The sequence below is a fragment of the Trachemys scripta genome, chromosome 6 (assembly GCF_013100865.1).
Source record: "Trachemys scripta elegans isolate TJP31775 chromosome 6, CAS_Tse_1.0, whole genome shotgun sequence".
Classification (NCBI taxonomy): Eukaryota; Metazoa; Chordata; order Testudines; family Emydidae; genus Trachemys; species Trachemys scripta.
In genome coordinates, this window is record NC_048303.1 from 92,685,704 (window position 1) to 92,713,643 (window position 27,940).

Consider the following 27,940-nt stretch of genomic DNA (forward strand, 5'->3'; position numbering starts at 1 on the left):
TTGTGTAATATTATTTACTGTTAGTTAACACATCTGAACCAAATCAGTCACAATATTTGATAATACATTTAATTACACAGTAGTCTTGGACAATCACAAAAACAAGCAGAACAAACTACATAAGGCCTTAAAATTAGAAGCACAGTGTGTATTTTGTTGGAATATTACTATGTTTACAAATTAGGCTACATATAATTAAGTTTGTCATTATTTTTCATAGTTTTTATTCAAGCAAAACTCATTCAAGGGAAAGGCAACTTACAAAATTTATTTCACTATGAGTTAATACAAAAAAGTGTCAACATTCTCTTTCTTCACTGTTCAGGAGCAGATTAGTAAAATTCTCATACAGTAATAAAAACAATAGGTTGCACACTAATAAACACCCAAAAGTAAACCTGAACTGACAACTGCAAGCTTGCATTTGTTCATTACAAAGTTAGACAAACTTCCAGGATTCTTTCTATCCATATACTGCATCTCTATAGAATTGACATTTAAAACTAGCTCCTAGCTCTAAATACCTTACTGGTTTCAAATAAACCATTAAAATATTTAGTTACACCTCAGTAGTGAGCCTGTGAATGAAATTTGTTATAACAGTGGTATTTTAGGACTTCATTTTACAGAATAACCTGTTTAGCTAAGGAATAGATGAGTAGGCAGATTTAAACTTCATCTTCCAAGTTACAAAACAAAAACAACAAATTAACCACCAGACATAAGATATAATGCAAAGTAGCAAAAAAAAAAAAAAAAAAAAAAAAAGCTTGTTTTGACCCGCTCCCTATAAAACAGGGCCTGGGCCAATTCCAGTGAGTGTCTATGTTTTCATTACATATTTGCTTAAATCTCATGGCTATTGGTATTTTTACAAGTACAGCTGTTTAGAAGTCTGATTTTTAGTGTACACCTGTGCAACAGAATAAGTCACAGTACATTTTGAGATGTTTAAAAAATATTTATAAATTTGTTTGATATGCTAAAGCATTTGGCAACACTTTTACAGCATCTGATTTTACATAATTAAAATTTCATACAGTACTCCTTGTGATATTTTGTACATCTAAAAAGAAAACTCACACATAGTATACGAACTACAGAAGCTGAACTGCATGATCATGTTATTCCAGTTCATAATACTGGTATTAAAACCTTCATTAATTATGTTCACAAATCATTACCTGTACATTTATGAAGGCAACTGACATGATTTGAAAACAAAACCTTCAGGTTTTATGTTAGTATTTATCAAAGTGTGCAGTTCTGCAGTGAAATGAAAAAGCATGTAAATATATAAAGTACTTTACAAATTCACCAGTTCCTGTGATACAAACTGTTTTAATCGTTCAAGGTACTGTCCATAAAGCTCCACATCATTATGGCCTGCTCCTTCTACCCACAGTGGCTCTACAGGTCTCTGGCAACGCTCAAATAATGCTAAGCCATGCGAAAAGTCAATTACTTCATCTTCAGTTCCATGGATTATTAACACTGGCGATGTTATTTTAGAAATTTTGTCAATGCTGCAAGAAAAGAGATACAAACATGAACACAGAACAGTCAACTTTACACACGTAACCTTCAAGAATAAGAGACTCTTAGGCTATGTCTACACTTAAACAGGTACAGCAGAGCTGTAGCGCTTCAGTGTAACCTCCTGCTATAGCAACGGGAAGAGTTCTCCCATTGCTGTAGTTAATCCACCACCAAGCAGTAGCTAGGTTGATACAAGAATTATTCCATTGACCTAGTGCTGTTTACATCAAGGGTTAGGTCAGCTTAACTATGTTGCTCAGGGGTGTGGATTTTTCACAACTCTGAATGACATAGCTGGGCCAACTTAACTTGTTAGTTTAGACCTGTCCTTAGGCTATGGCTGCGCTATGAACTAGAGGTATGATTCCTTTGCTTATGTACACATGCTCATTCTAATTCTCATCAAGCTAGCACAAGTATAAATAGCAGCGTAGTTGCAGTAGCAAGGGTAGCAGCAGTGAGGGCACAGTTTCTCTCAGTCCTTGCTGGTCTGAGCAACAGACTCAAAAAGACACTTTATTCAGAGCCATCAATACACCAGCCAGGACCACCCACTAGTTATATTTGGGACAGTTATATTTTTCCCCTTACCTTTTAACACAAAAGACACCTATAAAACTGATTAGCAATATAAAACATTCACAAATGTGTGAATCAAGCATTATAAAAACATTTTTAATTTTATAAATTACTGTTAATCTTTTTTCATTTATTCGGTCTTGATTCACTCTTTGTACATAAGAATGGCCATACTGAGTCAGACCAAAGGTCCATCTAGCCCAGTGTCCTGTCTTCCAACAGTGGCCAATGCCAAGTGCCCCAGAGGGAATGAAGAGCACAGGTAATCATCAAGTGATCCATTTCCTGTTGCTCATTCCCAGCTTCTGGCAAACAAATTATGTAATTAGAGGATATTGGCATTTTTTAATATTACCTTAAAGGACAACTGCAAAGAATTTGCAAGATTACTTTCTTCCCTATTCGGAGAATGTTAGTGTGACGTCGCACTCTATAGGATTTTATAAATATATGCTGAGTGAATATAATGTAATTGGAAATTCTTCATGCAAAAGGTCTCTTGTAAGGGATCATTAACAAAGCTTATAATCTACTGAATGATCATCCTATTTGTATAAATGTACCACTCTTGTATCTGAAACTAGAAATATGAAATACAACTCTGAGGGCCTATTGAAATTATGCAAAGTGTGGGCCATTAATGGTGGTTTGGAATCTTGATGGTTCCCATCAACCAGGACAACTGACCGTGGATGGCTCTGTTTGCAGGCAAGCCTTCCTGCGAGTCAGGCTGGAAGGACTGAAGTCTTACAGTGACATGATCATGTCACCTGAACTGGAATCCCTCTTTAACCTGGTGTCTTTCCATTGAGAAGGAGGGGGTGGGAACCCAGAGAGGGACAAAGGATTCCCACCCTATGCAAAAAGATATACAAATGGGTGGAACAGAACAAAGGGAGAGCCATCAAGAAGAATCCCCTAGCTATTACCTAAGCTAGAACAAGAGCTGTACCAGGGAAAAGAATTGTGCCCAGGCCTGGAAGATGTCCAGTCTGAGGAAAAAAAAACTTACTGAAGCATCTCTAAGGGCAAGATTATCTGTATTCAGTTTGATTAGACATTGATTTGCGTGTTTTATTTTATTTTGCTTGGTAACTTACTTTGTCTGTCACTACTTGGAACCACTTAAGTCCTACTTTTTGTATTTAATAAAAATCACTTTTTACTTAATTGACCCAGAGTATGTATTCATACCTGGGGGAGCAAACAGCTGTGCATACCTCTCTCAGTATTATAGAGGGCTAACAACTCATGAGTTTATCCCGTATAAGCTTATACAGGTTAAAATGGATTTATTTGGGTTTAGACCTCACTGGGAGTTGGGCATCTGAGTGTTAAAGACAAAAACACTTCCGTTAGCTGCTTTCAGTTAAGTCTGCAGTTTTGGGGCAAGTAATTCAGACCCTGGGTCTTTGTTGGAGCAGATGGGAGTGTCTGGCTAAGCAAGACAGGGTGCTCGGGTTCCGAGCTGGAAGGGAAAGCAGGAGCAATGGTAGTCTTGGCTCATCAGTTGGCAGCTCCCGAGGGGGGGGTTCTGTGATCTAACCAGTCACAGTAAGTAGCAACTTACTTTGGGAATGCATCAAAGCAGTAGGTCTTCTTCGTATCAGGAAAGGCTACTCGCATTCCCGAGGTCAAAGGAGAATGAAGAATTACAGCAGCACTCTCATACCGAGCAGCAAGATCCACAGAGGGTACCGTTCCTATACTTTGGCCATATATAATCACATTTTCAGGGCGGATTCCGTACCTACAAAATTAAGAGAGTGTTAAAAACTGGTATACACTAAAATAAATTGAATCGGTTTTGTTATACGAATTAGGCAGAAAAATGATAATATTTGTGGATCAAAATTTACCAAGTAGGATGAACAAAAGTGACTAGTAAGAGAACCAGATATTGTAGTTGTAATATTGCTTTCCCGTACTTCAATCTTCCACTTTTGTCTGACTTAATTTTGACAGTAAAGCTTTTCTACTACTAGTTTTGTATTTGGCAAATATTTTTGTCTTTTGTCTGGAAAGATCCTGAAATATGGGTTTTTGTGTTTTTTGTTTAAAGATACATGTATGCAATAGCACCATGGATAAAGTCAGGAGAACTCTGGAATCAAGTCCACTAGTTATCCTGCTACAGAAAACAGAAGTGTTTGTTGTATTCCAAGATGACAAGGTATTTTAAATCAAGGCAGCTTTCTACATCAGAGTTAACTAAGTTACGGACATGCCAAATTTGGGACAAGTTTTTTTTTTTTTTTTAAACAAAGAACTTAAATATGTTTAACAATAAAGCCCAGTGACAACAAAAAAGGCTCATGCTGCTGTCACAGTCCATTTTCTTCCCCATTATACTTAAGTTATGGATAGGGCCCTACCAAATTCACAGTCCATTTTGGTCAATTTCATGGCCATGGGATTTAAAAAATAAATTTCATGATTTCAGCAATTTATGGTGTTGTAACTGTAGGGGTCCTGACCCAAAAAGGAGGGGTGTGTGTGTGTGTGTCCTCAAAGTTATTATAGAGGGGGTTCTGGTACTGCTAGCTACCCTTACTTCTGTGCTGCTGCTGGCGCTGCCATCAGAGCTGGGCAGCTAGACAGTGGCAACTGCTGGCTGGCATCCCAGCTTTGAAAGCAGAGCCGCCACCAGCAGTAGCGCAGACGTACGAGTGGCATGGTATGGTACTGCCTCCCTTACTTTTGTACTGCTGCTGGTGGGGCACTGCCTTCAGGGCTGGGCAGCGGAAGAAGGCAGTGCAGAAGTAAGGATGGCAATACTGTGACACCCCCCAAATAACCTTGCAACTCCCTTTTGAGTCAGGATCCCCAATTTGAGAAACACTGGTCTCCCCTGTGAAATCTGTATAGTATAGGGTAAAAGCACACAAAAGACCAGATTTAACAGGAGGAGACCAATTTCACGGGCCGTGACACGTTTTTTATGGCTTTGAATTTGGTAGGGCCCTAGTTATGGATAATGTCATCTTTTATTGGTGTAAACTTTATACACATCTGATACTGACTTCAAAAATTTAGTAAATAATCTACTTGTTAAATGGTTGTATAGTCCTTTCCCACCCCTTTTATAAAATACCAAGGTAGAAATTTCATTAAACGCTATTCCATTTGCCACAAACTTGTGTAATAAACACTGTACAAAAGAGCTGTTAATACTTGATATGTAGCAAACATGGGACGCTAAAGAAGACTGTCAGTTACAACATTACTCAGCCACTCTTAATTTTAAAAAAATTACTTGCAAGTAAAATGAAGCATCACCTTGTTAAACCACAAACCCAACTCTCAAATAAAATTCTCCTATATAGAGGCAATGTCAAATTTCAGCTCATCCAAATTAGTACCACAAAATTTTAAACTCGAGGAAAAAAAGGGCTTATTAACTAGGACTTGAAAAAAAAAAAAAAAAATTTACCAGATACCAACCAGCCAAAAAACATTGAAAAATTATTCATGTTCCCTCAGGTCAGATCAAGAAACAAAGCCCTGGAGAGGTGCCCAGGACCCTCCCTGTTCAAAAAGAGGTTGGTGCTACAATTGCAAAGTGGGTGCTGTTTCTGGATCCTGCTCAGTCCTCCCCATCTTCCATATTGGCTTTCCAGTCTCTCACACGGACCATCATCAACCTCTGTCACTCCCGCTGGAAGAGAGAAAGCATTCTCTCTGCTATACAAGAGCTTCTTCACTCAGTTTAGAATACAACCCATTTTATGGAATGACATGTTCAACTCTGGGTCACCCTGTCTCAAAAATATGTAGCAGAAATAGAAATGGTTCAGAGCCAGATGATGAAACAGTGGAATGGAAAACATTTCACATGGAGAGATGGCAAATACTGGAACTGTTCAGTTTAGAGAACAAATAATGGAGGGATATGATAGCTATATAAATAATGAATGGTACAGAGAAAGTGGACTTGGTACTCCTATTTAGCTGTTCTCATAATGCAACAATAAGGAGACATTCAATGAAACTGACAGGTAACAAATTTAAAACTGATGCCAGGAAGTATTTCTGCAAACCACACTATTAGTCTGTTAATTCATCCTCATCAGATTCCACTGAGGCCAAGAGCTTAGCAAGATTAAAAAAAAAAAAAAAAAAAAACACACTGCAAGTTTATATGAATAGTAAGAACATCCAGCTATGTTAGATCGGATTTTAGAAAAACCTTAACATTTGGAAGGCATATAAAACCTTCATGCTTCATTCAAGGAATAAGCTAACCATTAACTGACTTCCTGTATGGGCTGGTTACTCCATAATTGTTCAATTTGGGGTTTCTTGCATCTCTCTCTGAGAGATTAGGTAACTGGTCAGAGGCCGGATACGGTAACAGATCAACTACTGATCTAGATAAGGGAGAGCTTGGATGCTTGTTAAGGGGTTCCATCCTTCATACTGTCTCTGGTGTACACACATTCACAAAAATAAAGCCCCCCTCACTGAACCCTATTTAGCTGCTCTAAAGTAGAAGATCCTCCCTTTCTGTTCCTCCCACGCATCCCAGAGCCTCCTAGCCACTGTGATGAGAGTCCGTGTCTCAGCTACTCTATTTCGTGGCGGCTGTGAGCTGGTATCTCCATTTTAAGTTCTGTTCCCCAGTAAACTGCTTTAGTGTCTGCCTCTGCTGCAGCTCAGTTTTCCCTATGCAGAGTGGGGAAATTTTTGAGAGTTTCACTTCTGCATAACAAAACTGGCAAGACTAATTAGTTTTCACTCTGCTGCAGCTTTGCAAAGCTGTGAGCAGCAGCAGCAGCAGCAGGGGCACTGGAGCTTAGGAAGAAAGCACAGCATTTGTTTATGCTAGTTGCTACTAGCATACTCAACGGAGTGACAACCAGCTACTCTTGTTATATAGGGATGCGATAAATTATTCCTGTCGCCATCTTCTAGGAGCAAGAAGATGCCCATTTGTCTGTGATGACCAAAATCAGTGTGAGCTGGGCTCTGCTCATCCATAGATTTTTAAGCCCAGAAGTGACCATTATGATAATCTAATCTGTCAAACTGCATAATACACTATACAATTTCGTGCAATAGTTCATTTGACCAGAAATAATGGCTTGATTAAACTGGAGATTACCTTTTATAGGAAGGCATCTATTTTGATTCAAAGACTTGAAGTGATTGAGAATCTACTTTTGGTAAGTATAACACCCATTTTACAAATGGGGAACAAGGGAAAAAAGATTCAATGACCTGTCCAAAGCCACACAGGCAGACTGAAACAGAGCCAGAAACCAGATTTCTGCTGCCCAAACCAGAAGGCGTCCGGTGCAACAACCTTCTTCTACATCACTCACCTCCCATAAGAGCATGGCCACAGAAAAGCAATTAATGAACGGGTGCTTCGAAGCCTTAAAGGGGAAAGAACCAAATGAGCACTAATTGCCATGATCAGTACTCCTGCCATCCTCTGCCAGAGGTACATAGCTCTTTACAGTCTGACTGCTAGGAAGTTCATTGAAGAAACATCAGGGCTTGGTAGAGAGAGAACATGTCAAACTGAAGAAAGGGGTTAACTGAAGCAGAATTAGAACAGATGGGTACAGAGCACAGAAGAAGCTAGTGGGAATAGATGGGAAGTAGTAGACAAAGTAATGGAGAAAAGGGAAATTAAAAAAATGGATTTGAAAATGAGAGTTGCCCTTTAGAAGAGGATGAGCAAATGTGCACAGGAAAAATCTAAAGAGACGAACACAAAATAAAACCAAACAGCATAAATGGGGGAGGGTGGGGAGAAGAGGGAGTAGGACAAACAGAAGCTTTAAAGTAGTGAAATATTTTAGAATATATCAGAAGAAAACAAAAAAGGGGTTTTTTTTAAATAAAGGTTTTAATAAAACAGTATTTCACCATTTAATACAATTTATGAAAAGCAGGGTCATTTTTACAACATGTTGAAATAGTGGTATCACATGCTTAGACATCCCTCCCACATTGTGTAACATTAATATGTTGAGAAAAATGCCTGCCAGTATGTTTTAAAGTAGTCCTGTCTGCCTTAGAAAAATAAAACTCAGAGCTCCTCTTGAAGATATGAGAAGCTGCGCCCTTTAGGAACTCAGCTTTAATTTTTATAACTAATACAGTAGTATGGTGTACATTTGCACTGGTATTTGTAAAACATTTTTATCATACCAATTCAATACATATGAAAGTTAGGCTAAGTATACATGACAAACTTGTCAGCATAGCTATGCTGGTCAGAAGTCTTTATTACTGCATTTATGCTAGGCTACTGGTAAAACTGCTCTTTTAGTTGTATAGCTTATTTTATGGGGAAGGTGACAAGAGGGCTGTGTTTGCTGGTATAAAACTGTGTCCACACGAGGACCACTTTGCTGGTATAGTATACCAGTAAAACTATACCAGCAAAGTGCTTCTAAAGGTAGACCTGGCCTTACTATCAGGCACTTGTGAACATATACCTAGCCAGATACTTTGGGGAGCTTATCTGGGAAGACAGGTATTTAAAGTAGAAGGTGAAGATACAGAGACAGATTCTCTATTACATTCAAGATCAACTTAGCACAGCAAAGAAAGGACATGCAGGTAGCTTGTTTTGGCTCCTTGATTCTGTCTAGGTTGATCCCAGTGTCAGCCAGAACAGCACAGGGACAACTTGAACGTATGCCATGGCAACTTTCCTAAAAAGGACAGTCTACCAGCTGAGAAGAGCTGAAGCACTGGCCATGCCCCGCTCATACATTTATTTGGCCTATGGGGGAAGTAGAGGCATAGAAGCCTGCTACACTAGCTTTACACCAGCTGAGAACACTCATACCAGATAACAAAAATTTCAAAATTCTCTCTGAAAGGGAATAGAATCTCATCAACAGGGTAGTCTGCATGGTGGGCTGTCCCAGAGCTACAACCTCTGGAAGCCCTGGGTTCCCCAACTCTGAGGAGTTCTCAGCTGAACAGACAACTAGACTCACCCTTTTGTATCACTGAAGCCATCTACGCAAAGGGATCAGAAAGGGAAGGGAAGAATCTGGTCCATATTATACAAAATATGGCTAAAGAATTGTATGACGACTGGCTGGTATATGCAGTGATAGAATACTTAGTGTCAAAATCCATCCTGTATTAACAAACACACACTAGGAAACCTAAGTACTTTAAACATCGAGGGCCTTAAACAATTTCCCAATTATCCAAGCCAGAAAACATTGCATTTAAATACAGAAGCTGGTAGTCGAAATATAAAACAGAAAGCTAGCAAAATGGGTACAGAGCAACCAGGTATCAATTTAAAAATGACTACACATTGTAAAAATGGAACAGATTTCATCCGACTCCTCAGACTTCAGAAATTAGGATGTAAATCCACTGTTCACAGCTGGCCATGTCAAAGAGGGAGTATATAAAGTATTGCCCTACTACAGCAAAGTATTGGCTAGAAATTCACCAAAAAATTAAAACATTAAGATACTGGGAAGATGCATCCTTAGGGCTCATCTATGTTTTTGATTATTCTGAACTGTGACCTCACCCATTATTCAGGGAAATAGTAGTTACGATTATAGCCACATGTGTAATTTTTAAACACTGGGAAGAATAAGACACCTAGATATAAGGAATGGCTGAAGGACAAATCCATCCAGCTATAAGACAAAATGAGGAAATACATCCTGGAATCACTTCCCAAACGTCCATCATGCAGACAATACACAATTATGTATTTTGATGCACCAGTACAATTTATGCACACTAAAGACCCACCCTGTTATTTCTGTGTATATACGTGAACATCTAAGCACCTACCTATAATTTTCTCATTTCCTTATTCTGCAGTTACATAATTGTTTAGATGTAAGGTAAGGCAATCTCAAAACCCCTGCCAACGTTTATTGCATCATTTGCCTGACATATGCTATACCAGTGGTTCTCAAACTTTTGCACTGGTGATCCCTTTCACACAGCAAGCCTCCGAGTGCAACCCCCCTTATAAATTAAAAACACTTAAATATTTAACACCATTATACATGCTGGAGGCAAAGCACGGTTTGGGGTGAAGGTTGACAGCTCACAACCCTCCCATATAATAACCTGAGGGGTTCTGAACTCAAGTTTGAGAACCCCTGTGCTATACAAACTCTCAAAGAACATATGGAATCTTCAAACAAATAACATAGACTGTGTTTAATTTATTGCATTAGGAAATTTCTCAAAATTATCTATTTTTGGTCCTTCTACAAAAATTTAAATGAAAGCTCAAATTATTATACAGAATTCAATACTTTTTTGTGGGTAAATTCCCCACTTTTCCCTTTCTGTTCAAGTTTTTAACAATCCTTTCCTTCAGCCAAGGGATTTGGCCACAACTATAAGCTGGGAAAAGTAGTTCAAGAATAGTACAAAGTAATCTTTTCTCTGCAATGACTGGATGTAATGAAGTGGGACTATTCTTAATGTTCTCTCTGACTACTGTGTGGGTGCCTCAGTTTCCCCCATGCATTTCTTAAGTATCTAGTTGGTGGGATAAGGGTGTGAGATTGTTGCAGAGCCTTAGAGCAGGGGTCTCCAAACTTTATGAGACGAGGGCCATATTAGATTTTTGAAGGGGCTTTGTGGGCCGAAGCGACTGTGAAAGAAATTAAATATTGCAAATATATGCAAAATTGTTAAAAAACACTACTCTACTGTGTCAGTGTTGCATTAAGTTCTAGATCAGGTATAAAAGTTAATTGATGCAGGTACTGTGAAATCACAAAATATTTGTCAATACATTAAAAATCATTTCACTTTTTTTATTTTATTTCTAAAAACCTCACATTTGTATCATACAAATACTGTTTGGTTCCATTAGTGATGTAGTTAAAATTTAACCATTATGAAACTGTTAATTTCCATCTTCTTTACTCCATTTATTGGAGATGTAATTAAGCATCTGGCTTGTATTTTTTACTCAAGGCAGGGGTCCATGCCTGTGCTCGGCTGCAGCAACCAGGGCCAGCTCTGGCTCTTTTGCTGCCCCAAGCAAAAACAAAAACAAAAAACACCTGTGGTGCGGCCGGAGCAGCAAAGCAGGGGAAAAAAAACAAAAACAAAAACCACCACCTCGCGGGCAGCCGGCGCCAGGGTCCAGGGGGACTCCCTGCGCTGCAGATGTGCCCCGGCTAGCAGGGAAGAGAGAGAGAGAGAGAGAGAGAGAGAGAGAAGGGGGCGGCCAGGGCTTCAGCGGGGCGCTCGCCGGCTGGGGTAGACGGAGCATGCAGCCCGCTTCCAGCAGGGCGCTCCCCTCCTCCGCGCCGCCGCCCCCTACAGGATGGCCAGATCAGCGAACAAAACAAAAAACAACTACAACAAAAATAAAGCGGCCGTGCTGCCCTAGGATTGGGCGGAATGCTACCCTGTAGAATCTGCCGCCCCAAGCATGAGCTTGCTTGGCTTGTGCCTGGAGCCGGCCCTGGCAGCAACAACTCTCCCCTAAGTTGGCTCCCCTTTTGGGGGGATACTGGCTCCCAGAAACACTCACCCCTCTGCACAGCTCAGCTGAGCTACCCCGCACCCTCCGCGCAAGCTGCTGCCGGCAGCCCCTCCCCCTGCCTGCTCGGAATGCCTACACAGCTGCCTGCACCCTGCCTGTTTGCTTTTCCCTGTACCTGCTTTGCTGCAGCAATGACTCTCCCATAAGTTGGCTCCCAGAGGCACTCACCCCTCTGCACAACTCAGCTGTGCTGCTGCCCCGTGTGAGTTGCTGCCAGCGGCCCCTCCCCCTCCCTGCTGTGCCTACTCAGCTGTTTGCTTCTCCCCTGTTGGAGGGCCAGACAAATGGAAGCCCCGGGCCGAATCTGGCCTGTTGGCCGTAGTTTGGAGACCCCCGTCTTAGAGGGCCAGTGCGAGGCTGTCTGGATAGAGAATGGCCGACACCCTGTCTCCTGGCAACTGATGGCCTGGGCCCCTCTTCTGCAAAGGTGCCAGCTGAAGCTGTTGGAGAACAAAGATCAGGTTGCCTCTTGGCCCGGGAAAGAGACAAAGGCCGAGGAGGGTCTGGAGAGTTTCAGTTTGGAGCTGGCTGGGGAAAGAGAGGGAGGCGCAGACCCGGAGTCTGGTCTCCCTGCCCTCAAGGTGGACCTGACTTAAGGGTCCTGTTTCTGTACCTACAAGCTCTGTTTTAGACTGTTGTCTAATAAACCTTCAGTTTTATTGGCTGGCTGAGAGTCACGTCTGACTGTGGAACTGGGGTGCAGGACCCTCTGGCTTCCCCAGGAGCCCTGCCTGTGCAGACTCACTTCCCACAGCGCACGGTGTGAGAAGGGGATGCTGAATGCTCCAAGGTCAGACCCCATGTAAGCTTCTTGCTCTGGAGACAGTATGCTCACAGAGAGGAGGCATGTTTCCCTAGAGTCCTGACTGACTTCGTATGGAGTAGTTCCAGAGCATTGTCCGGTCACTCCGTAACACTGAACATACTGCTTCCTCAGCGTTCTCAGCTGCTACTGGCCTCAAAGTTTACAAACTGAAATAGAGAAGCTACTAATCAGTAAGGTTAGCTCAAGAGCTTTGCTGCCAGTGCACATTCCCACATGTGATAAATGGGACATACAAGCATGGAATTATACAAGCATGGAATTATACAAGCAGTGTCAGTTGGGGCCACATTTCCTTTCTACCTTCTCTTCTTGCTATCCTTCAATGGCAATACTTAACACCAGACTCCAAAGATTTGAAGAGACTGTGGGTAGCGGACATAAACACTCTACCACAACTACAGTTACTGTAAGTAACTTTCTTCTTCAAGGTGGCCTCTACTTGCTCTGTTCCCACTTGTGGGCATTTAGTAAGCAGTACAATCTCCACTTAGGTTGGTGGAGAAGTTCTAGTTTAACAGAGTACAGAAATATCCTCCCAAATAGTGCATCAGTTTTGAGTGTCAAGTTGAGAGAGTAAGAAATGACTAATACTGTTCTCCCAAACTGGGTCTCAGATTTAGAGACCAAGTTGAGGGAAACATTGCCACTTAAAGAGCATACAGAGTTTCAATTAGCAGCTCTGAAAAATACTAAGATGATGACAGAGCAAGAACACACTATAGGAATTGCCATGTGTCTAGTTCTGCATAAACAGGTATCTCCAAGAGGTTGAATACCTGCAACATCACAAGAGTAATACACAGTGTCAAACATTTGGACAACCTTTGGGCTGCGATTGACAGACCCCCCGGTCTTCCCTCATCTGCCTGAGAAGCATGGGGAAACTAGAAGATAAATTGTCTATTTAGGATCAAACTTTGGGCCCTCCAAACATTTAGAGTACAGAGTTTGAGCTCCTTTAAATATCAATGAGGTTGGGGGGAAGATATAAACAAGCTAACTGCCCCATTTAAATGGAAATCAGGGGTCACCTTATACAAGAATTATGAATAAAGACACAGAAACACCTTATTCTTGTGGAACACAACATTGGAGAAATAGAATCATATCACAAAACTTTGGGCTGGTGTGATGGCTATGAAGATTACTGTCCTCAAAGATAGATGGTACAGAGAACAGTTTGACTAAGGTTTGAACAGAGGCTGCGTCAGCTTTGTGAGAACAAGATTCAAGCCAATGGTGCAGGTGGTTCAATACTTTCATCCACATGGGGTTACTGTAGAGTGAGTGAATACTGTCAACCCTTGCAGGAGTCTGAAAAACAGATAGCAGTAAAGTGCATCCTGATTCTTTTGGGGATGGCCTAGGAACAACATGGAATAAGGCTTTGATTTTGAAGAACAGGGACAGGTTAATTTTCACCCATTCATAGAAAATCTAGGATAGCTACCTGCATTCCCTGACTCCTCCTCGGGCAGAAATTTGGGCTGTACGATTTTTTTAAATGAGTTGAGAGAGACCATACTTGCAATACCGTCCACCCACGTTAGCATTGTTTGTCAAGGCATGCAAGGGCACTTAGGGTGTCAGATGACAGTTTTCTTTGGTTATTTACTTATTCCTGTAGGCCTGATGCCCTCGATAGTTTTCATGCCTGAAGGAAGGGGCTGAGGTAAAGCCTGCCTGGACTTCACTATATAGGCCCTTCACAAGCAATGAAAAGGCTACTCTTTCTGGTAAAAATATCTTCCCGTTAGATGCTACAAGTCCTTGACTACCAAGTAAAAAGGCATATTTATCTTCACTAGTGACATTAGGATAAATTTTGACTAGTGCACACCAACGCATCTTCTGACATTATAGAATGGAGACCATGGAATGTGTGGGGTAGAAGAAACACTCCTCCCCGCATAGGGTGGGGAAGAGCAAGCTGCCACTTGCTAGTCCCAGGGCTGCTGTTGTCATCTGTGCCAGGCCTGAGGGATTTTGCTGGTGAGGTGCTGCCTCTATTTCCTGGGGGCTCGCCTGTTTGAAGGAGGGTGTCTTCTGGAAACACTGCCCTTGTCTGAGCACTTGAGGAACCTGGGTCTCCACAGACCAAGCAGAGATCTCCATGCAGGTATTAATCAGCAGAACAGGTGCAGGCGACAATGCAGGTTTTTCCTCTTAGCCTTCTCTGCCATGCTTCAGTCTGCATGGGTGAGCAGGGAATGCAGAGAGCTTCAGCAACTGAGAAGAAAGGGAATCCTTTCTGCCAATAAAGGAAGATGCGATAGCGTAAAATCTCCAGGCTATCTTTCTTTCTTCTTTAAATGTGCTCTGCAATAGGGATGACCTGGTCTGCCTGCCTGCAACTGGAGAGGGAGACAAACACTGGGGGTTCTGAGATGTGGAGACACACTTCCCCTACCTCTGATTGACAGATTTCATCTGCCTCCAAGGCTAGAGTGGAGTACACAATATCATGGATTTGTGGACCTCATTACAAACAAGAAAGCTTGTAGTGGTTTCTTAGCTACTAGTATCCATACTGTAATTTTATATTAAGATACAGAATTCTAATATTTTAAATAGCTATTTACTTAAACTTAATTGTCCAAAAATAGGCTGGAGAGAAGATTCCCTATCAGGCAACCAGCAAAGGGTGCCAAAAAGATCTTAAAAAGACTGCTTGTCACACTATGGGATGAAGCACCTACTTTCTTGGGGGGCGGGAGGGGCGGCAGCTAAGGAATGTGGAAGTCACTATTCACAACTCAAAAACACCTAAACTTGGTCTCCTTTAAAGGGAGATTATCCATGAAAGGTTTCAGGTGGAAAGGAACTTTTCAGAAAGTTGTTGGGGCGGGGAAATCAAGCCTACACAGTACACTGTTTTCATAGTTCTTTGGTCATTGCATTTATAAACTCAGCATATGTTTCATAGTTTCCACTGAACACTATATACACCATACTACTAACTTAGGCCTTCCTGGACTCCCAGAATCTTAAATTTCACACGTTTCCAAGCACATTTTAAATGTAATTCTGTGCATTAGTTCCCATTAATGGGAAACGTATAAAACAAATCAGACTAAAATATTCAAAACATGCATGTTAAAAACAAGCCTTTGTTTTACAAACACTTCCACTTTTGAGAAACCCTATCTCTTTAGAGTACTTTACAGTGAAAAATCAGACGAGGTAGTCTAAACAGAAAAAATTAACAAGATGTGGGGGAGAAAACCTTGAAGGAAACCTCTCAATCTTAGCTATGAAGTCCTTGTTAATTCCATCAAAAATATTATAAGAATTCAAGTTGTACAGTGAAGCACCCAAAAAGGTTGAAATGTCAAAGTTAAAGTTGCCTGTGTAATTTTAACTCCTCTCCCTAAGGCATTATAGTAGCTAGGGTTTTCCAGGGCTACTGGAATCCCTGGGTATGCTCCTTATGCTGGCCAGAGCTAGGTAGCAGTTTGTAAGTCATAAAAAGGGAAATAAGGACAACCAGAGCGGGAAACTACAGACCATTCAGCTTAACTTCTGTATCCGGAAAGATAATGGAGCAAATAATTAAGCAATCAATTTGCAAACACTTAGAAGATAATAAGGTGATAAGTAACAGTCAGCATGGATTTGTCAAGAACAAATAGCTGATACCCTGTCAAAGGAAGCTAACAAGCCTTGTGAAGGGCGGGGGGGCGAGGAAGAAGCGATACATGTGGTATATCTTGATTTTAGTAAGGCTTTTGATACTGTCTCGCATGATCTTCTCATAAACAAACTAGGGAAATACAACCTAGATGGAGCTACTACAAGGTGTGTGCATAACTATGTAACCCCTTTGAGGTTTAGAGAGCCTGGCCCTTTAAAACTTTTTCCTGGGAGTGGGAGCAGGGAGAGAAAGGAGGGAAACTCCGGGGGTGTGGCTCTGGAGCTCTGGAGGAGAGCCCACAGGCCCTCACAAAGTGAAGCAGCAAAGAACCTGCCTAAAGCCTGGGAAGGACAGGACAGCCAATCAGGGACACCCCAGGACAGGAGCCAGGAGGAGCACTGTGCAAGGGAGGAATCGCTCAAGGAGGACAGGCTGGAGCTGGACCCAGTATCACTGCTGCCTAGAGCTGCATGGGGCTGTGAGTACTGGGGCTTCTGACTCTGCACTGGGAATAAGGAGGGAGGCTGCTAGCTAGTTAAGTGGGGAGGTAGTCGCTCTATGTGGCTTTGCAAAGAGCGGCAGAAGAGAGCACCAGAGGGGGTTGTTGGGGAAAGTTCACTGGCACTGAAGATGACAAGGAGCACCCAAGACTCACCACTGGACGGGAACTTTGCTCAGGACTCCTGAACTCTGTGGGCAGACACATAGCACAGTCTGGAAGGGCAGACACTGAGGAACCACTGGGCCTGTGGGGCCTTGGTTTGGATGAAACCCTGTTCTACTGCTCCCCTTATATTTTCCCTTGTTGTTTTTCTCCTCTCATCCCTCTGTAAATACACCTCTACCTCGATATAACACTGTCCTCGGGAGCCCAAAAAAACCCTTACTGCATTATAGGTGAAACCGCATTATACTGAACTTGCTTTGATCCACTGGAGTGCTCAGCCCCGCCCCCCCGGAGCGCTGCTTTACCGTGTTATATCCGAATTCGTGTTATATCGGGTCGCGTTATATTGAGGTAGAGGTGTAAATATCTCCCTTTGTTATATCCATTGTACTTTTCCTGTGGGTGTGTGTGTTCACTCTGGGGGGCTTGGAACAGGTGCCCCGGGGTGGAGGGGATTTTTCCTGCTGCATTCCTGCGCGCGCCATCTCTGGGCCAGAGCTGCCTGCAGAGCAGACTGTCTTGGTCACTAGGGCGCTAAATTTACAATTGGTTGGAAAATCATTCCCAGAGAGTAGTTATCAGTGGTTCACAGTCACGCTGGAAGGGCATAACGAGTTGGATCCCACAGGGATCGGTTCTGGTTCTGTTCAATATCTTCATCAATGATTTAGATAATGGCATGGAGAGTACACTTATAAAGTTTGCGGACGATATCAAGCTGGGAGGGGTTGCAAGCGCTTTGGAGGAGAGGATTAAAATTCAAAATGATCTGGATAAACTGGAGAAATGGTCTGAAGTAAATTAGGATGAAATTCAATAAGGACAAATACAAAGTACTCCACTTAGGAAGGAACAATCAGTTGAACACATACAAAAATGGGAAATGACTGCCGAGGAAGGAGTACTGCAGAAAGGGATCTGGGGGTCTTAGTGGATCAAAAGCTAAATATGAGTCAACAGTGTAACACTGTTGCAAAAAAAGCAAACATCATTCTGGGATTTATTAGCAGGAATATTGTAAGCAAGACACGAGAAGTAATTCTTCCGCTCCACTCCGTGCTGATTAGGCCTCAACTGGAGTATTGGGCACCACATTTAAGGAAAGATATGGACAAAATGGAGAAAGTCCAGGGAAGAGCAACAAAAATTATTAAAGGTCTAGAAAGCATGACCTATGAGGGAAGGGAAAAATTGGATTTGTTTAGTCTGGAGAAGAGAAGATTGAGAGGGGACATGATAACAGTTTTCAAGTACATAAAAGGTTGTTACAAGGGAGGAGGGAGAAATTTTTTTCTCCTTAATCTATGAAGATAGGAAACGAAGCAATGGACTTAAATTGCAGTAAGGGCGGTTTAGGTTGGACATTAGGAAAAACTTCCTGTCAGAGTGGTTAAGCACTGGAATAAATTTCCTAGCGAGATCTTGGAAATTCCAAGAATAGGTTGGACAAACACATCGGGGATGGTCTAGATAATACTTAGTCCAGCCTTTAGTGCAGGGGACAGACTAGAGGACCTCTCAAGGTCCCTTTCAGTTCTATGACAGTGATACCACACCATCAGACGATCTCCTCATACAGCAGGGTATATTGGATTTAAGACTAGCTTTGCTCTGGGAGACCACTGCAAAACACACCAAACCCAGGAGAAAATCTGACTAGTGTTTAAAACAATCACATACTATTTCTCAAGCACAATGCACTTTCTACAGTTTAGATGCACAACTAGCAATTTATACTATTCTGTTCTTCTGTCTATGCAAGACAGAGTATTTTAAAAAACAAACATATGGACTAACACATACAAAATATAATTTACAAGGTTTTAGAAAAGGTTGTGCATGCCCCAAGGGGCAAAGTGCTCCCAATCTGCGTGCCCCAATCATTCAGTGACAGGGCCCTTCCTCCCCTCCCCCACAACATCAGGGTACCTCACAAGCCCCTTAAGCTACTTGTTCCTTGTTGCTGAAGCTACAGGTCTGAAGTGGATGAGATGGGAAAAGGACACTGCTGCAGGTTACCAGCACACCAACAAAGAACATTACAAGGAAAACAGCAGACATCTTTCTCAGATCAAATGTGAGATCACTCCAGGAGCAGTGGGCTCGGTTGGCATTGGTATCTGTTAATCCTCCAATGGAAGCGGGATACACACAGATTAGTTAAGTGGACTTCTCCAAAAGTATCTGCCTTTGGGCACTAGAATTTCAAGCCATCTATAATCATTTATGCCCTGATCCTGCAAGCTGATCCAATTTGCAGAACTGGAGCCTAGACAGATTTAACATATAGCAGAAATTTTGTAAGCAATTCACTTGAAATGTGGCAGTCTCACCACCCAGATCTGATATGAATCAGATAATTCTAGGATACAGTATTTTAAGATGGGAATAGACTCAATCTATGCTAGCATGAAGTAAACTTTTGTAAAGCACAGCAAAAAACAATTTGTAATTAACTCCTTCCTTACCTTGTCCTAAGAGCCACCCAAGCAGCATCAATGTCAGCATACAGGTTCTTCTCTGTTGGTTTCCCAGAACTTGCGCCATATCCAGAATAATCATATGAGAATATGTTGCAGTTAATCCGTGAACCCAGTCCTATGTAAAAACTGCTCATCTGACCTAGGTCAACAGCATTTCCATGTGAGAAGAGCAAAGTATATTTGGCGTTAGGCGAGCAACGCACAAACATACAGGCAATCCTGTTACCTTTGCTGGTTCTAGTCATGAAACACTCAATGGCATCTTTTTCTCTAGAGGAGTACTGCCAGTCTGCTCGTTCTGAAAGATGTAGAGTCCAGCGACTACCACTCTCATCACACATCAGTGTGTAAGTAGGATCTGGAGGTAAAAATGCCAGTTTGGAAGCAATTTTCCCTGGGCATGGTGGACAACAGAACAGGCAACAAAGTTCACTAAAGGAAAGATTATTCATCTTCTATTCTGAAATAGGAAAAGAGAAAAATATTAATTTCTAATTACAATTCCATACAAGAACATGGAGTAAAATTCACGTCATTGTAATTACAGAATACGGGAGAACGTTGGAAGAACGTTTTACAAAGGTTAATCTTAAATTTAAAACTAAGGCTATAGAGAGTATCAACTTGTAACTAAGAAAATGTGTTTACAATGATTTTTAACATCTTAAAATATTTTAAATATAACTTTAGATCATTATTAGAGATGAAATTTGAAAACCAATAGAGGAAAATATATTCTTAATATGTCATTAATGAGACTTTATTTTTATTAAAAGAATAAAGATTATATTCCTTAAGACAAGTACAAAAATTTTGAAGTTGGAAATCAACAATTCATACGACTTATTTTGGCCCAGAAAGCATAGTACTGCTCCTTCCAAAAACTTCAAGTTAAAATGACAAGCACTGAAAAGCCAACAACATTAAACAGTACATCTCCAGTGCACTAAAGGAATAAGGATCTCATCAGCCAAGAATCACTACCGTGTTGTCAACCGTTTCAAATTTATCATGAGTAACGTGATTTTGGCCCCTATTGCAGGGAATCTTGTGATGTGAAAAGTTCCAGCCTTCAGACTATTTTAAGGATGCAAAACTAGAGACAGGCTCCTCATACAGAGAGCACTGTAGCTTACCAGAAGTTACAAGTAAACTGTAAGCCCAGAGTTCCACCCTTAGAGATGTTCCTATAAGCTTCTTTCACAGACTAGACTCCTTCCTAGTATGGGCCCAATCCTTTTCCCTGGTCAGTCCTTGTCAGTTCCAGCTTAGGTGGTAACTAGGGGATTCCTCATGACTGGCCACCCCATTGTTCTGTTCCACCCTCTTTTATATCTTTGGCACAAGGCGAGAATCCTTTGTCTCTCTCTGGGTTCCCATCCTTCCTTCTAAATGGAAAAGTACCAGGATTAAGATGGATTTCAGTATTATGTGACACGTTCACATGTCCTGTGAGACTTCATTACCCATTGGCTGGCACACAGGTATACAAGAAGGCTTACAAGTAAACAGAGCCATTTACCACCAATTGTTCTAGTTAATGGGAGTTATCAAGATTCCAAGCCACCATTAATGGCCCACACCTTGCATAGTTACAATAGGACTGCAGAGTAATACTTCATATTTCTAGCTTCAGATACAAGAATGATGCATTCATACAAATAGGATGAACACACTGTAGATTATAAGCTTTTTAATGATACCTTACAAGAGACCTTTTGCATAAAGCATATTCTAGTTACATTATATTTACATAACATATTGAGTGCAACATCACACCATTAATTTGTGCCCTTTACAAACTTTATTAGCAGCAAAGGCTTCATACCTTGTGCAGTGATAACTGTCAGATAAAATAAAAATGATAGTTTGCATGTGTCACTTCAGAGTTAGGAACAGAACCAATCTACTCTGCCACAAAGACTTTCAACAGGAACATGACAAGTCAGATGCTTGTGTAACCCCCCCCCCCCCCACTAACTCGGCTAACATATAGAGGGTTATGACATCGATGGTACTGCCATGCTAAGAGATTTGGTTCTTTAGCTCAAGCGATATACACCTTTAAAAACAAGCCAAACTCTGGGGTCCTGGGTTCAAACCCCTCAAATGACACAAACAGGAGCACTGTTGCAGTTTTCTATGCTATTTGTAATTAGACCACAATCTAATGACAGAGCCAGGAATAGAAAAGAAGAATCCTGATGCCCATCGTTCCCATTGCTGTCTCACAAATACTTGTGTAACTCACTGGCCGTGTCCAAATTTACTTCTAAATATAATGCTTTGCAGTATAAAATTATTTCAACAGTTACTCCAGAATACTTACACTATCCATTATACATGTACATAGTTCTCACTCCCACAAAGGTTGTCAGTGGGATATCACTTCCCTCACCCCACTTTTGTAAAGCTTTAGATGTGACCACTGTAAGTGTGGTTGAATCCAATATACTAACCAGGTACCCTCATCTTGGACATGAGTATTCCCCACTCCAGGTCAAATATTTAGTGATGTATGTTACCACAAAACATGTTGAAGGAGGTATCCTTCTCCTCAGGTGATCAATACAGGTGCCTTTAAAGCAGGTTGGGAGCACCACTATCAGTATCCAAAATTTTTTCAGTATGTACTCCTGGGGTAATTCTGCTCCAAAATATTAAAAATTCTACAAACAGTATTTAAAATTCTGCATATTTTATCTGTCATAACAGAGTATAATCATGCCAGTTTCAATTATCTTAGTAATTTATTTCAAAATACCTGTCAGAAAGTATGTCTGTATCAATACAGGCAACAAAAAAGATTCAGGAATTGTTTTATGACAAATAGATTCCTTACTAGGTATATTAATACAGAATTCTGAATAATAATTCATTTAAATTACAATACAAAAACGTATTTCCCACACCCCTCAAAAGTAGTGCAAACACTTGGGGGAGTAAGAGGTAACAGAGGAGCGGAAAGAGAGGGAAGTAATTGCTGGGAAGAAGCCTGGGAGTGAACATGGAAGGTTGTTGGGTGTGGGAAGTATAGAACAGTTGGGGGAGGGGGTTGGAGTGTGTGTGAGAGAGGGATTGTTAGTGAGTTGGGGAGCCTCCCCCATGCAGACCCTGGCTGACCCCCAACCTCTCCCATTCAGTCAGACACATCTACTGCTGTAACCATGTGTTCCTGTATTCCCGGTCCTGATTCTGTCAGGTATAGCTGCACATGTCCCCATGTGACCCTGCACCCCAACTCAGCTACCCCCTCCCCACGTCCCTGCATCCCACTCTTCCTCATCCCCATGTGGCCTGCACCCTCCTCCCCATCCCCATGTGGCCTGCACCCTCCTCCCCATCCCCATGTGGTCCTGCACCCCCACTCCCATTCAGCCCCAGGCTCAAAGTCACCCCACTAGCTCCTCTGCCTCTCCCCCCCACTAGCCCTTCTGAACCCCAGTTTGTGTGACCCCAGCAGTCCTGTGTGACTCCCCATATCCCATGCCTCCTCACCTGTCTCTGCAGACAGGGTGCTGTGAGGAAGGCAGCCTCTGCCCCCTCCCTCTCTGCAGCTGGCTGCTCCAGCTCATGAGCCAGCTACCCTCTCTTCTGGAACCTCATCAGTGCCTGGTGAACAAAAGGTGTAATTGCAATGTGACCCCTCTTACCTTCCCTTCACCTCCCAGTCAGAATCAATTATTCTGTGGGGGGTGGAAGATGTAAAAAAATCTGTGGGGGACATTGATTTTGTGCTTGCGCAGTGGCGCAGAATTTCCCCAGGAGTAAGTGTGGATATTTAGCACAGGAGAAGCATTGTACTTGTCACAGGCAAGTTAAGATACAGAGCTCAAGGAAGTTCAACAAGGTACAAATAAGTTTGCAGTGTCAGCATTTCCATTTCTAAGATACGTGCTCAAAGTTCAGAGCAATAAGAAACAAAATATATTTAAAAATGAGAAAAATCTAAGATTTATGTTTCTTATTACAAAGTAGAAAAATTCTGAAGTATAGTTTAAAACTTCACTGCATAAGCTTGCATTATTGCACCAGTATAGGCTCAGAATCATAGAACCAACTTGCCCATCCCCCTTTTTACTGGACAGTTTTTAAAGCATAAATAACCTGCTTGTTAAAACTAATCTCTTCTAAGCTTCAGATGAATAATAAACTGTTACACCAAAACAGGACATTAAAATTGCCTTGCCAGCTAAAATCTAATCCAATCTTCAGCAATTAACCTTTTCAGTAGAGTTGGAGAAAGGGGAAAAAAAAAAAAAAAAAGATAGGTCAGTCTAATGATTGAGAAAGCAACAGAGGGTCCTGTGGCACCTTTAAGACTAACAGAAGTATTGGAGCATAAGCTTTCCTGGGTGAATGCCCACTTCATCAGACACAAGGTAATGATTGAGAACATCCCAAATGTTTATCTTGGGCTATTAGAACACTTCAAGTGTAATTGCTTTACATAGGCAATTTCTTCCCTCCCAGATCTATAAAAAGTAGTACACCCACTATCTCCTTCCCTAAAAGCTTAACTAAGGGTATGTCTACACTGCAAAGTTGTTGACAAAACTTTTGTTTTTCACAGTACTTAAAAAAGCCAGCCCTCTGCCTACCCCCACGAAAGACAAAAGTTTTGCTAAGGCAAGTGGCAGTGTGAACGTGACTTCGCTGGCAGGAGCGCTCTCCTGCCGACAAGGCTAATACTGCTGGCGCGGCTGGAAGTATTTTGTCGGCAAGAGTGCAGACAAAGTACCGACAAAGAGCATTTACACACGCTGACTTTTAGCGACAAGGCTGACACAGCCTTGTTGCTAAAAGCTGTGTGCTATAGACAAGCCCAAAGTCTACGTCTCCCAAATGCTGTAAAACCTGTGTTGTGCATAACCTTATTCATATGAGTAGTCCCATTGGCTACTTCAGAAGGACTACTGATATGAATAAAATGAAGCATCTAAATACGTATTTGCAAAGTTCTTGATGGGGGGAGGTAAGAAAATACTAAAAATATGCAATAATTACCCTATGCAACATATTTAAACTGTTTTCATTCCACCCCTTCCCCCCAATCTTATTTTAGCAGCACATATTTGGACTATTCCACAACTTCCTTCACCCTTTCCTAAAATTTTGAAAGCAGACAAATGAGGACTAAAACTACAACAGAATTTACACAACAATCCAATAGTTAAAATCCCTTTCTAGTTACATAATGCATTACTGTGGAACAAAAATATATGAATAAACATCCTTAAACTAATTTTACAAGAAAGGGGATAAGATATTTCAAAATGTAGTGAGAAATAACTATAGGAAATTAGTGCCTAATTAAAAAGATAAAGGACATTAGATCAACAGAGCTATAAAGAATGAACGAACACAATGGATCCAGAGAAGAACATGGAGGAAGAATGAAAACTAAAGTTAAAAATAAACAAATAAAATAAACAAAAAAAAATTATATATTATACACACACACACACACACAGTAGTTATTCTGTTATTTTCAAGTACTTCTGGAAGATATGAACAGCCTACACTAAAACTGATCACTATAAAGGATTAGACTAATTTTTTTTTTAACCTTTAAATGGAAGTATTCATGGAAAACTATTTAGTATCATCATAGCTAAAGAAGCACTCAAGGAAGACAAGGCCACTGTGAAGCTAAATGAATTATTTGTATCAGTCTTCACTGCAGAGAATGTGGGTAGATTCCCACTCCTGAGCCATTCTCTTTAGGTGAAGAATCTGAGGAACTGTTCCAGATTGAAGTGTCAGTAGAGGTTTTGGAACAAATGATAAATTAACCACTAATAAGTCACTAGATGGTATTCACCCAAGTGTTCGGAAGGAAGTCAAATATGAAATTGCAGAACTATTAACTCTGGTATAAAATCTATCACTTAAATCAGCCTCCGTACCAGATGAATTGCGGATAGCTAATATAACTCTGATTTAAAAAAAAAAAAAAAAAAAAGGCTCCAGAGGCGAGTCAGGCAATTACATATCAGTGAGCCTAACTTCAGTACCAGGAAAATTGGTTGAAATTGTAGTAGAGAACAGAATGATCAGACACAGATATGAACATGGTATGTTGGGGAGGAGTCAACATAACTTTTGTAAACAGAAACCATGCCTACCAATTAGGATTATTTGAGGGAGTCAACAGCTGATGGACAATGAACCTTGGTATTAGGAAAGGGATAGATAAGACCGAATACATCATAGTATCACTATATAAATCCCTGGTGCGACCATACCTTGAATACTGCATATGGTTCTGGTCGCTCCATCTCAAAAAGATATTAGAATTGGAAAAGGTACAGGAAGGGCAACAAGAGAGACAGCTTCCATATAAAGGAGAGATTTAAAAGACTTCAGTTTAGAGAAAAAAATGACTAAGATGGAGGTATGTTAGAGGTCTATACAATCATAAATGGCATGGAGAAAGTGTATAAGGAAGTATTATTTATGCCTTCACATAACACAAGAACTGGTGTCACCCAATGAAATGAATAGGCAGAAGTTTTAAAAACTAACACAAAGAAGTACCTCTTCACACAACACACAGTCAACCTCTAGAACTCACTGCCAGGGAAGGCTGTAAAGGCTAAAACTTTAACTGGGCTTGAAACAGAATTAGATAAATTCATGAAGGACAGGTCCACCAACAGCTATGAGCCAAGATGGTCAGAGACACAATCACACACTCTGGGTGTCCCTAAAACTGTGACTGTCAGAAACTAGGATTGATCACTCGGTAACTGCCCTGTTCTGTTCATTCCCCTCTGAAGCATCTGGCATTGGCCTGTAAGAATATAGGGGGCTAGATGGATCTTTGGTTTGACCCAGTATGACCATTCTTATGTTCTTGTGGCTGTATGGTTTTACTATACTCACTAATATTAAAAAGTATGAGAAAAAGGCTAATAAAGAATTCCTTAACTGGCAGCAGCAGCCACTCTTGCTGGATATTTCATATGTTTTAAACAGCTCTAGGGGTCTATTTTGAGAGGGGGGGGAGGAGAAAGAGTCAGAGAAAACAATAGACAGAAAAAAAACCCAGAAAAACAATCCCCAGAAGATCCCAGATATACACAAATGTGGGATTAAATCAGATTACATAATGTTTGTGTTCTGTAAGCAAGACACTGCACTATAGTATTCTTCTACTTAAAACAATCTGCACATTGACTGCCACTGAAGTACTGCATTGTTGGGGATTCAGTGCCTCAAACTGGTACCTCATTACACCATTTAAGGCACAAATAATAAAGAAAAATATAAATTTAAACACACAAATCAGTTTTAAATAGTTATATTTTGGTTTTAGTATAGTTAATTTTTTAAATATCATTCTGAAAGTAACTGAAATCTGTCTGCAAGATGGGTTATTTTGCCACAATTCTGTCCATACTAGTTTCCAAGCTAAAAACTGGTCAAATCAGGACAACCAAAAAGTGATCTTCACATTTTCCAAACATCCAATTTTCAGTTACTCCATAAAAACAGAAGACGACTTAGATATACAAAATGCTATCTGAACCTACTAAAAGACAAAAATCAGATATGCATTTTATGGTCATTCTCCCAATTCACGGATTTTAAAAATAAAGTATTTGACTTCTCTCCACGCATAGTAGCGCGTTTCATAGCTCAATTTACTTAGAAATAAGGTACTAAAACAATACAGTACCCCCATCCCAAAACAGACAGTTTAGAAATACCTCGCCCTGTGTTAGCGACATTTCATTCCCCCACCCACGAGCGTATGAGATAAGCAGCAGCTGCGATTCAAATATTGATTTAGAATCTTTCCGCATAACTGTCGGAGCTGCGGCTCACGCCAGAGGGTGGAGGCAGTCGGCTCCCCAGTTCCGCCGGCCAAAGAGAAGAAAGGGGGAGGTTGGGCCCCTTTGGATCGGCTCCATCCGCCCCCGGGGCCGCAGAGAGGAGACAACAGCCCGTGGAGCACCTAGGGATCGCATAGAGCGGCAAAGCCTGCCCCCCCGCTTCCCCCCCCCCCGGGGCCCCTGCACCCCCCCGCAGAGCCCCATTCACCGTGCCCCCGAGACCCCCCCCCCGGCCGCAGGGAGACGAAACCAACTCGCCCCACTCTACCGCCCGGCACGGGGCGCTAGCGACGCGCCACCAGCCCACCCCTTCGCGGTGCCCCGGCGGTGAGCCCGCTGCCCCACTTAGCCCAGAGACCAAACTCCCCCGCGGACACGGACCGCCCAGCCCGAGCCTCGCGCACAGAGCTCCCCCACCGCAGGGACCTGGGCCCCGCACTGCGGGAGCGATCAGTGAGTGGGGTCGGAGCACGCACCTGCCTCCGTCTCACGCTGGTCCTGAAGCGTGGCCGCGTCCGGCTCCCTCTGGGGGCTGCGGCCCCGTCAGGCCTCCCCCCAACCGCCGCCGTTCGAACGCCGGGGACGTGCTGAGTAACGGCTCCGTTCGGCTCTGTCAGCGCGGCGGCCTGCAGCAGCGCGCGGAGCCCGAGTCGCTCGCACCCCCGGCGGGACACTAAGAGGACGAGGGCCGGGCTTCTAAGCGGCCCTCGCCAGATTCCGTCCCCTCCGCCTCCCTGACTGGACTGAATTAATCTAGATTTGGACAGAGCAGAGGGCGGTTCAGCGGCCAAGGGGCGGTAGGCTGGGGACAGGCCCTCATTGACCGGCAGCCGGCCACAACGCACCAATGAGAT

General features: G+C 41.9%; 1 protein-coding gene across 3 annotated transcripts; it reads right to left on the reverse strand.

Annotated features, from left to right (window-relative positions):
• On the reverse strand, positions 1–27,932 carry ABHD17B (abhydrolase domain containing 17B, depalmitoylase). 3 transcript variants are annotated; one of them, XM_034773656.1, is made up of 4 exons: positions 27,567–27,932; positions 19,231–19,705; positions 3,689–3,868; positions 1–1,526 (listed from the first exon to the last, which is right to left on the reverse strand). In XM_034773656.1, the coding sequence occupies exons 2-4, from the start codon at positions 19,695–19,697 to the stop codon at positions 1,307–1,309; spliced, it is 867 nt and encodes a 288-aa protein (XP_034629547.1). In that variant the 5' UTR covers positions 19,698–19,705; positions 27,567–27,932; the 3' UTR covers positions 1–1,306. The 3 variants fall into 3 exon arrangements, with proteins under 3 accessions (XP_034629547.1, XP_034629546.1, XP_034629548.1); XM_034773655.1 differs by having other exon boundaries at positions 27,563–27,932; XM_034773657.1 differs by lacking the exon at positions 27,567–27,932 and adding an exon at positions 26,961–27,040.
• Positions 27,933–27,940: the final 8 nt, after the last annotated feature.

Excerpts from the sequence above, each read along its gene's own strand:
- ABHD17B (XM_034773656.1), bottom strand. The coding sequence starts at position 19,697 with ATGAATAATCTTTCCTTTAGTGAACTTTGTTGCCTGTTCTGTTGTCCA. Across the intron at positions 3,869-19,230 it reads TGGGTGGCTCTTAGGACAAG|GTACGGAATCCGCCCTGAAA; the intron begins GTAAGGAAGGAG and ends TTAATTTTGTAG. Across the intron at positions 1,527-3,688 it reads TGCTTTGATGCATTCCCAAA|CATTGACAAAATTTCTAAAA; the intron begins GTAAGTTGCTAC and ends CTTTTCTTGCAG.